We start from the raw sequence: 17,142 nt of genomic DNA on the forward strand, positions 1-17,142 counted from the left end.
TTAAATAACATGAGTTTAATTCATGATTTTTTTTTAAAGATTGTAATTACCGTGTTTTTTTTTTTTTTTTTTTTTTAAGTTTTCAAAAAATTTTATTGAGAGTAAAACAAGTACATACATTCAAAATGCAAGAAATAAAAATGAGTTACATTGTTGACTCGCTTCACAGTTGAAGTAATACAGGGGTATAGGGGAAGGGAGGGGAGGAAAAATGGGAGAATAAACAATTAAGGTTACAATGGTTACAAGGATAAGCATATTATCTGGGTCAAAAAGCAGTTCTATGTTACATGAACATAATTTTACATGGACCGATTAATTTTGGACCTCCTGAGTGGTTGGAGTTTTAGACTGTATGTAAGTTTCCCACATAAAGGTCATTTGGGCATATGTGTCCATAGTTTTGTTTTTCATGTAATGGTATTCTTCTAAGGAAAGGGTGCGATGACACTCTAATTGCCATTGTGCTAGGGAAGGGACTTTATTTGATTTCCAGTTTCTAGCTAGTATGATTTTAAAGCTATTGCTTAAAATATGGAATAGTTTTTTGGAGGGGGTGGGGAGTTTGTTTGGGATCTTATTAAAAAGCCACATACATGGATCGGGGGGGGTGGGTGTACCTAAGATTGAGCTAGATTCCTTAGCAATCAGTGCCCACGCGGGGGATAATTTGTCACATTGCCACCATATGTGGGACATGTGGCACTCAGCTGAACCACATCTCCAGCACTGTGCTGATTTGAGTTTGTAGATCTTTTTGCATCTTTCTGGGGTCAGATACCATCGCTGCAGGATTTTGATATTGAGTTCGATGAATTTACAGGAAATTGAAGTCTTTTTAATATTGTTAAAGATTTGTAGGGCTTCTGTATATGTAATCTCTGTTCCTAATTCGGAATTCCATCTATCTATATAATATGGGAGCGAACCGTGTGGTTGTTGTGACAAGATTGTGTGTGTGATGGACAGTGCGTGCCTGGTCGGAGTATTTTTATGGCAGAGGGATTCTAGGGGTGTTAGTGATCTGGTCATGTTAGAAGTTTGTGGGTGGGTTGTAATGTATGAGTGACATTGTCTGTAGAAGAGCCAGTCTTTGAAGACTAGAAACCCTGTGGATATTAGTTCCTGTCGTGTGGGAGAGTGCTGTTCGTTTCCCATATGGTATATCTGTAAGGACCGGAGGGGGGTATTGGTAAGTCTGTTTGATAGTGGGAGGCCCGGGTGGAACTCAGTATTGTGAGTCAAGGGTGTTAGTGGGGAGAATTTGGTCGAAATATTGGGGTATTCAATTAGCATTTTGTCCCACGCTTTATACGTTTCCAGAGTAATTTGCGAGGGGGATTTTAAGAATCTTCCTCGGTCCTTTGGTGTCCAGCATAATTGGCCTAAGTGTTGGGTTTGTGATAGGTCGTGTTCTAATTGGACCCATAGTTTGTTGTCTAAGTTACTGTGCCAATCTATAATGCGCTGCAAGAATGTAGCTTGTCTGTACCTGTGAAAGTCTGGAACCCCGAGGCCTCCCATAGTTATGGGTAGGAGCATAATTTTTTTGCTGATTCTTGCTCTGTTATTGAACCAAATAAAGTCCAATACATTTGACTGTAATGTATTCATGAAACTCGGTGGGAGTGGGATGGGCAAGGTCTGAAAGAGGTAGAGAATTCTAGGGAGGATGATCATCTTAACAACATTTATTCTTCCTAGCCAGGAGATATGTGTTTTTTTCCAGGATGAGAGATCCGTTATTATTTTGGAGAGGAGGGGTTTGTGATTTATGGCAAATAAGTGGTCCGGGGTTGGAGTTAGGTGAATACCCAAATATCGGAGTGATGTGGGCTGCCATCTGAATGGACATATTGGTTTGATTGTGTCTAAATCTTCCTGGGGGAGATTTATGTTCATGATTTCCGACTTTTTCTTATTAATCAAGAAGTTAGATACGACTCCGAATTCGTCTAGTAATTGGAGAATATGAGGAATAGTGGTAAGTGGGTTTGTGATACAGAACAGGACGTCATCTGCATAAAGCATTATTTTGTGGTGTGAATTTTGAGTTTGTATGCCTGTGATTAGTGGTTGATTACGAACTTTGTGGGCTAGTGCTTCAATCGCACAGGCAAATAGGAGTGGGGAGAGGGGGCAGCCCTGTCTGGTTCCATTGGTGATGTGAAAGGGGGCAGATAGGGACCCGTTTACTCGTACCCTGGCTGTGGGGGTGGTGTACATGGCAAAAACCCTGCTTGTAAATTCTTGCCCCAGGCCCATTTTTAATAGTACCGCTCTCAGAAACTGCCAACCGACGCGGTCAAAGGCTTTTTCCGCGTCGGTCGACAAGACCAAGAGCGGAATGTTCCTAAGTTTGGCGTGTTCTATCAATTGGGTTGCCCTGATCGTATTATCCTTAGCTTCTCTTGCTGGGACAAAGCCGACTTGATCTTTGCCAATTAATTGTGGAAGGACGGTGTTTAGTCGGGTGGCTAAAATCTTGGCATAAATTTTTAAATCTGTATTTAGTAGGGAAATTGGTCTGTAGTTTTCTACACGCTCGGGGTCTTTCCCAGGTTTCGGTATTATGGAAATAATAGCCTCCAGGTTCTGTGTGGGGAAAGGGTTGTCTGACGTAATTGAGTTAAAGAGGGTCAGTAGGTGTGGAGATAGGATGTCTGTGTATTTCTTGTAATAATAGTTTGTGTAACCGTCTGGGCCTGGGGCTTTATCAGTGGGAAGGTCTGTTATGGTCTTTCGGATTTCCAGTAATGTAAAGGGCTGTTGGAGAAGAGTTAGTTGCTCTTTCGCTACCTCGGGGAAGTTTATATCTGATAAAAAGCATTCAATACGTGATGCAATGTCAGTCGGGGTGTAAGTGTGTTGGTTTGGGGATGTTGCAGTAAGGTTGTATAGGTGGTCGTAGTAAGATCGGAATGATTCTGCTATGTTGGAGGTATCATGATGTGTTTTATCAGTGGTTTTGATCTTAAGAATATATGTGCGGTTGGATGTGCGTTTCAGTTTGCGGGCGAAAAGTCTGCTACATTTATTATCCCCTTCATAGAATGATTGTTTTAATTTAAAGGCTAGTCTTTTACATTCCTTGTCTAGTAGATTTGTTGTGATTTGTTTACTTTCCTGTAAGGCTTTAGCTATTTGTGTGTCGGTAGGCTTTTTTTTGAGCTGTATCTCCAGCTCATTCATCTTGTACAGGGAGTCCTGTAACAGGAGTCTCTGTTGTTTTCTATGGTGAGATTGCATACTCATTAATTCCCCTCGTATAGTCCCTTTGTGTGCTTCCCATATGTTATGAAAGTTTGGCACTGAGCCAAGATTAATATCAAAGAATTCTTGTATAGCTTTCTGTAACTTATCCGTGTATTGTGGGAGGTCTAAAAGTTCTTCATTGAGTTTCCAAGTATAGGTGGAGGGAGAAGCTGAGGGCCAATGAATGATGCATGATACTATGGAATGGTCTGACCAGGATGTTGATAGAATCGAGGATTGTGTGGCATATGATAGGGAGGTGACGTCGGTTAGGATGTAATCTATGCGGGTGTAGCGTGAGTGTGGGTGCGAGAAAAAGGTAAAGTCTTCTACATCTGGGTGGTGTATCCTCCACACATCATGGACGGCTAGGTCCCTCAGTTTTTGTCTTATAGAGGCTATGGTTCTGTGTGGTGTAGATGAGGTGTGGTTGGAGTTATCCTTAAAGGGATCTAGAGTGATGTTAAGATCGCCCCCTAAGATTAGCATACCTTTAGTGACTTCTAAAATTTTATTTGTCAGGGAAGATATAAATTTGTCTTGGGCGGTATTGGGGGTGTATGCGCTTACTAAGGTTGTTGTTGTGTTATAAAGTTTGCCCACTAAAATTAAGTATCTGCCTTCTGCGTCTTTATGGGAATCTAGCAGCTGGAAGGGTATCCCCTTCCTAATTAGAATTCCCACACCGTTAGTTTTGGAGGTGTTAGAAGAATAATATGAGGGGCCATGCTTATATAGAAAGGTTTTGGGTTCGTGGCCCTTTAAGAAATGGGACTCTTGTATAAATATTATATCGCCTCTTTTACTTTTGAGGTCTCGAATAACTATATTCCTTTTGTGAGGGTTGTTTAGGCCCTTTGCATTAATGGACAGGAAAGTTAACGGTCTACTGACTTTTACATTGTGAGTCATTATGTGTTACTATATGGCATATATGAAAACATAATTTGGGTCTTGTTTGGGGTCTGTCTGGTTCATATGTGTGTTCTGATGGGGAAAAAAGTGAGGTTGAGTATTGTCTGGATCTGTGTAAATTCCTTGTGTGAGTATACCAAAATAAGCAGTTAAGTACTTGTAGTAACCTTTGGGGGATAAGGTGGTTGGTCAAGGGGGAGGGATGGTAAAGAACCATAATGGTGACTGAAATTGCTTTCATTTCAGTCGGAGGTTTTACAACAGAGAGGACTTAGTTGTTTTAATAAAACAAAATAACAGTGCAAACATATAAGTTAAGAGTTGCATACTTAAACCTTCAAAGAGAAAAATTAAATGGTAAATTGACCTGTACAGGTCAGAATACGGGTGGTTAATTCTTCACCACAGTCAAAACTATGAATTGTAGATTAAGCTATGTAAGAACATTGTAAATGTAAATAAGTACAGAAGTAACAAGGAATGCATAATTAACTTTAGCAAAACAAAACAGATTAAACATGACAACAATAGTTCGTCTAGATCGTAGATGTAATCTCACCCACTGTAGAAATCAAGATAAAATGACAGTTCTGTCAGTCTCCAGTAGTAGCTGGAGAGGTGTAGGAGTGTTCTTTCCGTTTCTTGTTAAGAGACTGGACTTTAGTCCAGGATGTCTTCTGCAGAGTGGTAAGATGTGAGCGCAGAGTGGGGGGTTGAAAGTCGTCGGAGGAAGATGGAGGTCCCGGGGGTTTCAGGGGGATTCCCAATCCTTTAGAAAGTTTATCCAGGTCCTGAATACCTTTGTAGATGAGTATCGTCCCTTCATGTGGGACTATTAGGCTGAATGGGAACCCCCAGCGATACTTGATATTTCTATCCTGTAGAACAGAGGTGATGAAGCGAGCTTCTTTTCGTTTTTTGAATAGTACTTGGGCATAGGTCTGGATATATTTGTAAATCATGATCCAAGTACGAAATCGTGTGGGAGGACCTTGCTTTTTGCCAAATAGTTTCTCTGTCGTTGAATTTAAGAAATTTGAGAATGACGTCTCTGGGAGGTGCATTGGGGGGGGGGTGGGGGTCGGAGGGATCTGTGGGCTCTTTCAATTTCCCATGGTGGGGCTTGTTGGTCGCCTACAATCTGACGAAAGAGGCTTTGTAGATATTCCATCAGATCAGCAGCTTTTATAGCTTCTGGGATCCCCCTAATACGGAGGTTGCTTCTCCGCCCCCTATTTTCTAAGTCCTCTATTTTCTCTTGCATGGTCTCAATTTGATCTTCTTGTGCATTTACTTGACTGTGTAATAAACTGATTACTTCAGATGTTGTGTCCTGTGTTTCTTCTATGTCTACTATTCTTTCGCTCATTTCTGTCATGTTTTTTCGCAAAGATGTTAGCTCTTTTGTTATAAGAGTTTTAAGTGAGTCAAAATCTTCCTTTGATGGGAGTTTGGCAATGTCCTGTTTTAGTTGTATCAGATAATCTGCTGCAGGAGTGGGGTCAGTGGGAGCATTGTTATCCGAGGAGTCTGTGTCTTGCACTTCTGGTGAGTTAGCGTGAAAAAAGGAGCTGACCAGAGTATTAGCTTGGGTCTGGCTTTTAAGGTTTTTGTCCCCTTTATTTTTATGCTTGGTCGTCATTTTTGTTTGTATTCTTATGATGGTGCAATGCTTAGTTAGGAAGAAAAAAAAAAAAAAAAAAAAAAAAAAACGTAATGTGGGCCCTGGAGGCTCAAAACTTCCTGTGTAGTGGCTCTCGGTTCTTCAGGCGTGGCAAATGTGAAGCTGCGGTAATGAAGATTAAATGCGGAGCGCTTTGTTAGTTCACATGCATTCCTGAGTAGTTTCTTATCATGTATTTAATAGTTCTTTGCTGTCCCCATATTCTCAAAAGTGGCGTAGGTATGAGTGTATTTCTACAGTGTGCATCTTGGTCCGCTTCAGTGCGACTATGTTTTTTGATAATTAGGTACTTTTTCCTTCTAGCGTGCTTTCTTACTGAACTCCTACATATTCACAATGTGTTTGTTAGTTAACTCACATGCTGCTGTTGTTGTTCGTTGCCGCGGGAGTACCAAGATGGCGGCGGCACTGTGCGGAGCGGAGTTTTCACTGCGGTTGTTCAGGAGAGCCCGAACGCTCCCAATAGCCTCATTAGTATCTTTGTGGTCTCTGAGTGTTTAGTCGCCTGTTTTTCGTAGTGAAGGGTGAATAGCACCTGTTTGAACCGAAGTTTGTCCTTCTATTGTACCGGAGCTGTGTGACTACGCAGCCATTTGCCTGCCCGGCCAAGCCCCGCCTCCTTACCGTGTTTTTTTTGTTTATACCGTTGCATCCGTCATTATAATCGTCCGCCCGGCATTTTCTATAATGCATTGTCGTTGTAGTCACGATCCTTAGAACCAATCATTGGATTAACCACGGGTGACCAAACCCCTTTTGCTTTCGTCACACTTCCTCATTGCGCTTGCGTTAGACAGCTCTTCCGACGTTATTATCTGAAGCTTGTTCACATTTCACGCATGCGCAATAGCAAACTTCTCTGACTTCATTCATTCTATAAATATTTTAGCGCTTTACGGGAATGACGATCAGATGCTTTGCTTCTTTACCCAACGATAGTATTCAGTGAATGTATTCATTCACTGAATACTATGTTGACAGACAGCAGCATCGTGGTTTGACGCATGCGCAGTGTTTAGCATACATGGGAGCGCGCATTGCCACTACGTAAACAGAGGGTGGGACCGCTATATACGTAGGATTGAAAAGAATAAGGAAGTTGAGAGTGGGAGGAGCAGGTATATACAACGATCGATATTTAGAAATGTATTTAAAAAAATTATTAGACATTTTATGAGAAAATGAAAGTGGCGGTTTGTTTAGTATACTGATTACCTATATAATTATACTTTCATAACATAAAAAATTTACATTCACTTTAAAGGATTACTTTCTGTTATCATTTTTAAGCTAAACAACTAACATATTAAAGTTAATAAACATTAATTAAAACCTACTGACCTATATTTTCTCCAAAACGAAGTTTCATAACGTTCTAAAAGTTATATCTTTTATTCGCTGATGGTGTCACGTTATCCTGCCCACTATTTTCAGCACTGCATGTTCAAAATACTTAAACCAATAACTTTGTGTTTAAAGCGCCATTTTGAAACCTAGGTATTGTAAGCGGATTGGTACAGAGCAAACGATACCCACGGAGTGGGTTTGGAAAACAATTAAATTTGCAGACAAGATTTCTGATATACGGTAGAGATATGTTAATGAAATGCTATTGATAAAAAGTGTATTTTGGGTAGTTAGTTAGTAACAGGCATAGAAAATATTTACTTACAGTGGCCCTTTAAGCGTCCTATTGTACCTGTCCTGATTATCTCTCTCTCGCCCAGTACTGTAATAGGTGAGGCTGCACTTGATGACCTCTGGTACCAGGCACTTCAGGTAATCAGTGCGGCTACACCTGTGCCTCTCTCTACCAAGACAGGAGAGAATGGCCCAGAATACAGGACATGTAGATTCCAGGCCTGTTGAGGTGAAATCACTTTCTCATTTTTATGAATGACTTCCTGTACACTTATAAAACACAGCATATTATATAAACCTAACAAAAATACTAGCGGCAGCAGAAATGATGAGTATGATGAGTTGGGAATTTTTTTTCCATTCAGTCTTACTGTAAAATGTAGTTATTCTACAAAGTTACTTATTTTAATGGTTATTCTATACATAAAACACAGCTATAATTAAACACCCTGGAAACCAAGGCTACCCGCAGGGGGAATTGTGACAACCTATCACTCAAAGTAATTAAAGTTTATTAACCAAAAATGCTGATCTCACAGAACTTTGTAGATAATACCTTGGGCTATATGAACAGAAGTACCTTCGGTTACAATGCTATTTATGGTGCTAGTGTGCAATAAGCCTGGGATTTTCCTTTTCACCATAAACATCTCGTATTTAGGAAAATGAAACAGCCATTATTTTCCTAGATGTGGAGGCAAGTACCTATTGTGAATCTGGGGAAGAGACAACAGACCTCTAAAAAAAATCCTATTAAAAAATAATACAAAAAAACCTGTTAATGGATGCAAAAAAAAAAAATCCCATGAAATATACATTAAATGCATATATATATATATATATATATATATATATATATATATATATATATATATATATATATATATTCCCTTGATTTATACCTGTGCTCTCCAAAAGAAAGCAACATTTATTTTATTGGAATGGTATAGCTACTTGCTGACTATAGCTACAGTACTGGGAAGGTCACTGGGTCAGTGTAAATAGGGAAATACTAGGACGACATGGATCTGTGCAAGGAGAAACCAAATGAAGGTCAGAAGACCATTTTCAAACAAGGTAACTAGTTAGGACAATAGTTTTTTTTTTTTATTTCTCACTCTAATTTTCTCGTTTCCCCACATTTCCTCCTTGCTTTGTTCTTTCCCTCTACCTGTTCTAATATCGCCCTAGTTCTGGAACTCTCAGACAAAATAAAGCCAGTTAAAGGGATAGTAAACCCAAATGTTTTCTTTCATGATTCGGATAAAGCATGCAATTTTAAGCAACTTTCTAATTTATTCCAATTATCAGTTTTTCTTCATTCTCTTGCTATCTTTATTAGAAAAAGCAGGAATAAAAGTTTTGGAGCCGGCCCATTTTAGGTTGAGAACCTGGGTTGTGCTTGCTGATTGGATGGCTAAATGCAGGCACCAATCAGCAAGCCCTATCCAGGGTACTGAACAAAAAATTGGCTGACTTCAAAGCTTTCATTCCTGCCTTTTCAAATAAAGATATCAAGAGAACGAAGACAAATTGATAATAGAAGTAAATTAGTAAATTGCTTAAAATCGTATGCTGTGTCCAAATCATGAAAGAAGAAAAATGTGGGTTTTGTATATCTCTAAACAGTAATCACCTTTATTACACCACATAGTGAAGATAGACCTAAGATTGACTAGGTAAACACGGATTAGTGGTGTCACTATTGATTGTGTACGCTGCTCATTATATAGCTGAACACAATGCAGCACAATTATTGAAACATGGGGAGCAGTAAAACAATGTGAATGCTGAAATCACTTAGTGTAATTGCAGATCAGAAATTATTGGCAGTGCGCACGAATGACGCCAGAACACACAGGTGGAGATTGCATGGTCTCCGCGTGCATCTAGATTTCTAAACCCCTAAACTCGACTCTTGTATTTTATTGGTAGTCCAGTGTTAATGAGTGGCTGCTGATTGGTCGCGTCAGCCTGTGTCACGTGGCAAAAAATAGTTATTCTTACTGCTTCTAGTTAGCTAGCCTTAGTAGGCGCAGGTCGCCGGTGGGAGAGATAGGGTGATTTATGCGGTTGGAACTTTAAAGGAAACTTGTAACTAAGCCAGTTCTTGCTCTAATGTACCGCTTTCTCCCCTGTGTAACCATCTGTCTCTTCCCCGGTGTGCCTTCTTACCACCTTGCACTAATTTATAATCCGTTCCGTGTTTGGATTAAGAATTCTGCGTATTCGAAAGGTGAGATACAATTATTTTTTTTATTATAGCTGAATAATTTCTCTGCCTGCTGTTCTGTTTTACAATCTTTCGCATCTCTTTATTTCCGTCTGCAAATAGCTATCTGCATAAGCCCGTTACTTTCCCAGCCATTGTAACAGTTGTACCCTAACTACAGTCTGTTTCCCTTACAACGCCACTAGGTGTCCATTTTCCGAGCCTGTTCTTAATTTCATCTTCTGTTAAAGCTCCAAGTATCTAGTCATATTTTTCTCTTAAAGGGACATTAAACACTTTGAGATGGTAATATAAAATGATACATTGTATATATAAAAACAACTCTGCAATATACTTTCATTATTTATTTTGTCCTCTTTGCCTGTAATTCCATTCTGAAATTGTGAGCTTTTCAGTTCCTGTTAGAAATGGAAGTGCAGAACACTGTTAAATCCAGCACAACCATTGGCTGCACACTATAGTGACCTATTTATAACTGTCCCTAATTGGCCACAGCAGAGAAGGTAACACAAGTTACAACATGGCAGCTCCCAGTGTTTTATAGACACTAAAACTTTACACTTATTTTGTCACTTTTTAAACAGCTAATGAAACTTTAAAAAAATACATCTACATGTTAGTCATGGACTAATCTTTTCTTTGAATGTATCATTCTATCTAGCATGTATTTAGTGTTTAATGTCCCTTTAAGGCACCGTTGGTAACAGATACACAACTAATTGTCCAGGGCCTTATTCTACTCTAGTTGCCTCTTGCTCTCCTGTGCCCTCTTCCAGCAATTGCGGTTTCTCCCCCACCTTTGCTCTCCAATACCCTCTTCCAGTGCTTGCTGCGCCCCCTCAACCTTTGCTCTCCAGTACCCTCTTCCAGTGCTTGCTGCCCCCCCCCCAACCTTTGCTCTCCAGTACCCTCTTCAGTACTTGCTGCCCTTCCCCACCTTTGCTCTCCAGTACCCTATCCAGTACTTGCTGCTGCCCCTCCAACCTTTGCTCTCCAGTACCCTCTTCCAGTGCTTGCTGCGATCCCCCCATCTTTGCTCTCCAGTACCCTCTTCCAGTGCATGCTGCCCTCCCCCCCACCTCCTTTGCTCTCCAGTGCTTGCTGCTGCCCCCCCACCTTTGCTCTCCAGTACCCTCTTCCAGTGCTTGCTGCTGCCCCTCCCCCACCTTTGCTCTCCAGTACCCTCTTCCAGTACTTGCTGCCCTTCCCCACCTTTCCTCTCCAGTACCCTATCCAGTACTTGCTGCTGCTCCTCCAACCTTTGCTCTCCAGTACCCTCTTCCAGTGCTTGCTGCTGCTGCCCCTCCCCCACCTTTGCTCTCCAGTACCCTCTTCCATTGCTTGCTGCTGCTGCCCCTCCCCCACCTTTGCTCTCCAGTACCCTCTTCCATTGCTTGCTGCTGCTGCCCCTCCCCCACCTTTGCTCTCCAGTACCCTCTTCCAGTGCTTGCTGCTGCTGCCCCTCCCCCACCTTTGCTCTCCAGTACCCTCTTCCAGTGCTTGCTGCTGCTGCCCCTCCCCCACCTTTGCTCTCCAGTACCCTCTTCCAGTGCTTGCTGCTGCTGCCCCTCCCCCACCTTTGCTCTCCAGTACCCTCTTCCAGTGCTTGCTTGCTGCTGCTGCCCCTCCCCCACCTTTGCTCTCCAGTACCCTCTTCCAGTGCTTGCTGCTGCCCCTCCCCCACCTTTGCTCTCCAGTACCCTCTTCCAGTGCTTGCTTGCTGCTGCTGCCCCTCCCCCACCTTTGCTCTCCAGTACCCTCTTCCAGTGCTTGCTGCTGCTGCCCCTCCCCCACCTTTGCTCTCCAGTACCCTCTTCCAGTGCTTGCTGCTGCTGGCCCCCCACCTTTGCTCTCCAGTACCCTCTTCCAGTGCTTGCTGCTGCTGCCCTCCCCATCTCTGCTCTCCAGTACCCTCTTCCAGTACTTGCTGCCCTCCCCATCTCTGCTCTCCAGTACCCTCTTCCAGTACTTGCTGCCCTCCTCACCTTTGCTCTCCAGTACCCTCTTCCAGTGCTTGCTGCTGCTGCCCCTCCCCCACCTTTGCTCTCCAGTACCCTCTTCCAGTGCTTGCTTGCTGCTGCTGCCCCTCCCCCACCTTTGCTCTCCAGTACCCTCTTCCAGTGCTTGCTGCTGCCCCTCCCCCACCTTTGCTCTCCAGTACCCTCTTCCAGTGCTTGCTTGCTGCTGCTGCCCCTCCCCCACCTTTGCTCTCCAGTACCCTCTTCCAGTGCTTGCTGCTGCTGCCCCTCCCCCACCTTTGCTCTCCAGTACCCTCTTCCAGTGCTTGCTGCTGCTGGCCCCCCACCTTTGCTCTCCAGTACCCTCTTCCAGTGCTTGCTGCTGCTGCCCTCCCCATCTCTGCTCTCCAGTACCCTCTTCCAGTACTTGCTGCCCTCCCCATCTCTGCTCTCCAGTACCCTCTTCCAGTACTTGCTGCCCTCCTCACCTTTGCTCTCAAGTACCCTTTTTCCAGTGCTTGCTGCTGCCCCCCACCTTTGCTCTCCAGTACCCTCTTCCAGTGCTTGCTGCTGTTGCTGCCGCCCCCCCACCTTTGCTCTCTAGTACCCTCTTCCAGTGCTTGCTGCTGCTGCCCCCCCACCTTTGCTCTCCAGTACCCTCTTCCAGTGCTTGCTGCCTCCCCCCCACCTTTGCTCTCCAGTACCCTCTTCCAGTGCTTGCTGCCTCCCCCCCAACCTTTGCTCTTCAGTACCCTCTTCCAGTGCTTGCTGCCTCCCCCCCCACCTTTGCTCTTCAGTACCCTCTTCCAGTGCTTGCTGCCTCCCCCCCCACCTTTGCTCTCCAGTACCCTCTTCCAGTGCTTGCTGCCTCCCCCCCCACCTTTGCTCTCCAGTACCCTCTTCCAGTGCTTGCTGCCTCCCCCCCCACCTTTGCTCTCCAGTACCCTCTTCCAGTGCTTGCTGCCTCCCCCCCCACCTTTGCTCTCCAGTACCCTCTTCCAGTGCTTGCTGCTGCTGCCGCCCCCCATCTCTGCTCTCCAGTACCCTCTTCCAGTACTTGCTGCCCCGTCTCTGCTCTCCAGTGCCCTTTTTCCAGTGCTTGCTGCTGCCCCCCACCTTTGCTCTCCAATACCCTCTTCCAGTACTTGCTGTCCTCCCCCCCCCCCCCTATATTTGCTCTCCAGTACCCTCTTCCAGTACTTGCTGCCCTTCTCCCCCCCCCCCCCCCCGCACCTTTACTCTCAAGTACCCTTTTCCAGTGCTTGCTGCTGCCCCCCACTTTTGCTCTCCGGTACCCTCTTCCAGTGCTTGCTGCTGCCCCCACTTCTGCTCTCCGGTACCCTCTTCCAGTGCTTGCTGTTGCCCCCCCCCACCTTTGCTTTCCAGTACCCTCTTCCAGTGCTTGCTGCTTTTGCTGCCCCCACCTTTGCTCTCCAGTACCCTCTTCCAGTGCTTGCTGCTGTTGCTGCGCCCCCCCCCACCTTTGCTCTCCAGTACCCTCTTCCAGCGCTTGCTGCTGTTGCTGCCCCCCCCCCACCTTTGCTCTCCAGTACCCTCTTCCAGTGCTTGCTGCCGCCCCCCACACCTCTGCTCTCCAGTACCCTCTTCTAGTGCTTGCTGCCTCCCACCTCTGCTCTCCAGTACCCTCTTCCAGTGCTAGCTGCCTCCCCCATTTGCTCTCCAGTACCCTCTTCCAGTGCTAGCTGCCTCCCCCCTTTGCTCTCCAGTACCCTCATCCAGTGCTAGCTGCCTCCCCCCTTTGCTCTCCAGTACCCTCTTCCAGTGCTTGCTGCCTCCCCCACCCACACATACATTTGCTCTCCAGTACTTTCTACCTCCTCTTCCTTTAGTGTTCCAGTCCCCCCTTTTTTTTTTTTTTCTCTCTCACGCTCCCTTTCCCTCTTCCAGCTCGGGGTGTGTGCACAATTTGCTCTTCAGTTCTCCCCCCCCCCCCCCCGTTTTAGTCAGGCAATCTTGGTTTCCTTTCAGTGCCAGCAATGTTAATTTTCTTATCATTTCTATGTACCCCTCCACTGCTTCTTTTTGTTCAGTAGCCCTTTCATAAACCCATCTGCTATCTTGAGTGCTTTCCCCTCTCAATTGGGCAGCCTCATTTATTTCCTCTCCTATAAAGTATTTGGTGACCCAATCCATAGTGTTTTTCTTCTGTGCTATTGAATGTTCGAGTTGGTGAAACTTTGTATTTGTATACCCCATTTTTGTCCTTTCTTATAATTTGAACTAAATATATGATTATTCAAAACTAGATTTAAAACTTGAGAACCAAAACATTGGGGATTGTCTGTTTTTGAGGACCCACAAAGGTTCTATGTACATAGTTGTGAACCAAAGTGTGTGTTTATGTATAGTATTTTTTTTCTTGATATTGTAATGCTTTTTAAATGCCTAAAGTGATTTTACTTTTTTCTTTGCAGATTATCTCCTTTTTAGCAGTTTGTAATGCCTGGGGACTTCTCAATGTGCCTCATACTTAGCCCCCCTACACCCCACCATCTACGCCTCTCAACCTCTGCCATTCTACGACCTTGTCTGTCACCAACTCCTCGCCCCCCGGATCCTCGCAAAAAAGCAGTAGTATTTGCTGATGCCCTGGGACTTGCCCTCACTTCTGTTCGTCACTTTGTCCGGCAACCCTTTGAAGATGATTCTTTGATGCTTACATTGGCTTCATTGCGTGTTCTTCGACCTTTGTCAAGCCCCACTTACATTTTGGATTTCCCCCCACCAGCGATGGACTATCTTCAATTTCGGACAAAACTGATGGACAAGTTTGTGAGCCTTGAGCAATGTGCAGTACAGGGGGAAGCAGTGGCGGGCACTGTGCGTGTGCGTAACATAGGATTTGAGAAGAGTGTGACTCTGCGAGTTACATTTGACAACTGGCAAATCTACAACGATCTTCCTTGCTGTTATATGCGAGACCTACATAGCGGAGGGGAGACAGATTCTTTTTCCTTCCGGTTGGTGCTGCCTTTGGGCACAGAGCAGGCTGAATTCTGTATTCGTTTCTGGTGTGAGGGTAAGGAATACTGGGACAGCAATGATGGTTGCAACTATTCCTTGCACAAGAAGGCAGAACATGGTGGATTTAGGCAGAGACCATATTGGTAAAGCTATAGCATGGGCGTACTGTTTAACTGCTCAAGTACTAGGGTGTTCAGGCAGTTGAGGGGCTAAGAATTGCATAGGTCATGTCTTATGGGGGGCAAGAAAACAAACATAAATGCCATAAAGACATGCAAATGAAAGTGGAGTCTTCCAAAATTTAGAACAAAGTATGCTCTCATGGGATCAAGTGACTTGCTCGTTGAATTCTGTAATGTTTTGATTGATCTATTAAGTTTATTTATGTAAGTGTAATGTAAACCCTGAATTTGAGAGAGGGATTTATTTTTATAGAGGGAGGGGAGCAGTTTTCTCCTATCAACTTTACTACTACATCCATAAGAAGAGGAAATGTGCAAGACACTCAGATTAAACCAGCGGCAACAGCTTTCGGATTGGATGCTACCCTTTTAACAAATTCTTGCTGGACTTGTTTTTGTTTTGAGAGGGGGGGGGGGCAGGACAAATTCAGGATAGTTGTTTACAGTCTGTTATTTACTGTTCATCCTGCTCCTTGCCTGTCCTGTACGTAAATTGTTTAACCAGCCTTAAGTCTGGGATAAATACTGAGCTCTGTGATAGCATTGCTTTTAATGTTTCCCAAACAAAATCCACATTTTTCTACTTTTTACTTCAATTTCAAATAAATGTTATTTTTTACTCTGGACAAGCATTATCATTTTATCATATTTGTATGATTGTTTGCATGCTGCAAAAGTGCACATATTCTATCTTGCATATTCAAGAGCAGTATAATTTTTTTATTTTTTTTCATTATCAATAATATATAAAAAAAAAAAAAATGCACAATGGCTTTAGTTGGTTGATAGGGACAATATAAACTACAGGAATTGTACTCCATGCCCTGAGATTGAATGCAGATAGTGTTGAAATGATCTCTAGACTTTTCAGATTCAGTTTAAACAAACTAAAACGGTTCACACACCTCACTGCTCTGACTAATCATGTGCTAAGCAAGTGGCAAAGATGGCATCTGCAAGCCGTATTCTGCAATTTTCACAATCTGATTTCTTGTGAAATTTGAACACGCTAAGATCTGGATTTGCACATAGTGTGTGTTTTTGCACCTTCACAAGAAGAAATCCAGCTACTAAAATTGGAGCTTGTGGCTGCCATCTTTGGCAATCGCTTAGTGCTGAAAGTATGAGTGCACACTCCTACCGATTTTAATACTGCATACCTGTTGTATGTGAATACAAAATAAAAAGCACACCATTTAAAGTAGTTGTCAAACATTCACCCTAATGTGATGTTTTATGACATCACTTGTATAATTTAGAAGAAAAAAAAAGAATAATCTCCACATGCAGTTAACCACTCAGGTTTGTTTTATCTTAGATTAGGACAGCTCCTACTGATATGGAGCCATGTCTCTGTAAGCCAGTATGTATGGCTTGACAAAAAGGTAGGCTGGTAGAGCAAAAAAGTCTTAAAGGGAAATGAAACGCAAAAAATGTCTTGAATTAGAGCATGCAATTTGAAAAAAGCTTGCCAATTTTACTTCTATTATCAAATTTGCTTTGTTCCCATGATATTCTGTGTTGACGAGATATCCAGATAGAAATCTGGAGCACGACATGGCAGGAAATAGTGCTCTTGCAAAACTGCTGCCATATAGTGCTCTAGAAGAGGGCCAGGTCCTAAGCATTTATTTTTCTTAACCTTTTAATGCCGTTGTATTCTGACAATTTTTCTGGGCTTTAATGCCAATGGACGGAATAAAACGTCCTAACCGGGTGGCTTTCCTGAAGGGTTCGCGGTCTGGAGGACGTACCTAGCATCATAGGGACGCCCTCCTGACGCGATCCCATCATTGTAATCTCGTGATCACTTGCACGATCGCAAGATTTCAAGTTGTTTACATCGGAATAGTTTGAGAACTAAAAATGATAATAGAAGTAAATTTAGAGTTGTTAAAACTGCATATTTATCTGAAACTAAGTATTTTTGGGTTTTATATCCCTTTAAAGGGACACTGTACCCAAAAAAAATCTTTCTTGACTAAGTGAGCATGAAATTTTAAGCAACTTTCTAATTTACTCCTATTATCAAATTTTCTTTATTCTCTTATCTTTATTTGAAATGCAAGAATGTAAGTTTAGATGCCGGCCCATTTTTGGTGAACAACCTGGGTTGTCCTTGCTGATTGGTGGATAAATTCATCCACCAATAAAAAAGTGCTGTCCAGAGTACTGAAACCAAAAAAAGCTTAGATGCCTTCTTTTTCACATAATGATAGCAAAAGAATGAAGAAAAATTGATAATAGGAGTAAATTAGAAAGTTGCTTAAAATTGCATGCTCTTTCTGA

The 17,142-nt window shown here is 43.1% G+C and overlaps 2 protein-coding genes across 3 annotated transcripts in view; one reads left to right on the plus strand and one right to left on the minus strand.

The window, feature by feature from the left end:
• The window catches only part of CHMP7 (charged multivesicular body protein 7), a 362,230-nt gene extending 354,553 nt beyond the window's left edge, over window positions 1-7,677 (minus strand). Inside the window, exon 1 of one of the 2 annotated variants that reach the window (XM_053717984.1) lies at window positions 7,527-7,677. The gene's annotated coding sequence lies outside the window, so the exon portion shown is untranslated. The remainder of the gene's footprint in view (window positions 1-7,526) is intronic. The other variant, XM_053717985.1, reaches the window with a different exon arrangement.
• A 1,834-nt stretch (window positions 7,678-9,511) lies between these two features.
• LOC128662247 (protein phosphatase 1 regulatory subunit 3C) lies at window positions 9,512-15,482 on the plus strand. The gene is made up of 2 exons (XM_053716070.1): window positions 9,512-9,731; window positions 14,122-15,482. The coding sequence occupies exon 2, from the start codon at window positions 14,147-14,149 to the stop codon at window positions 14,816-14,818; it is 672 nt and encodes a 223-aa protein (XP_053572045.1). The 5' UTR covers window positions 9,512-9,731; window positions 14,122-14,146; the 3' UTR covers window positions 14,819-15,482.
• The last annotated feature ends 1,660 nt before the right edge of the window (window positions 15,483-17,142 follow it).

This window comes from Bombina bombina, chromosome 6 (assembly GCF_027579735.1).
Source record: "Bombina bombina isolate aBomBom1 chromosome 6, aBomBom1.pri, whole genome shotgun sequence".
Classification (NCBI taxonomy): Eukaryota; Metazoa; Chordata; class Amphibia; order Anura; family Bombinatoridae; genus Bombina; species Bombina bombina.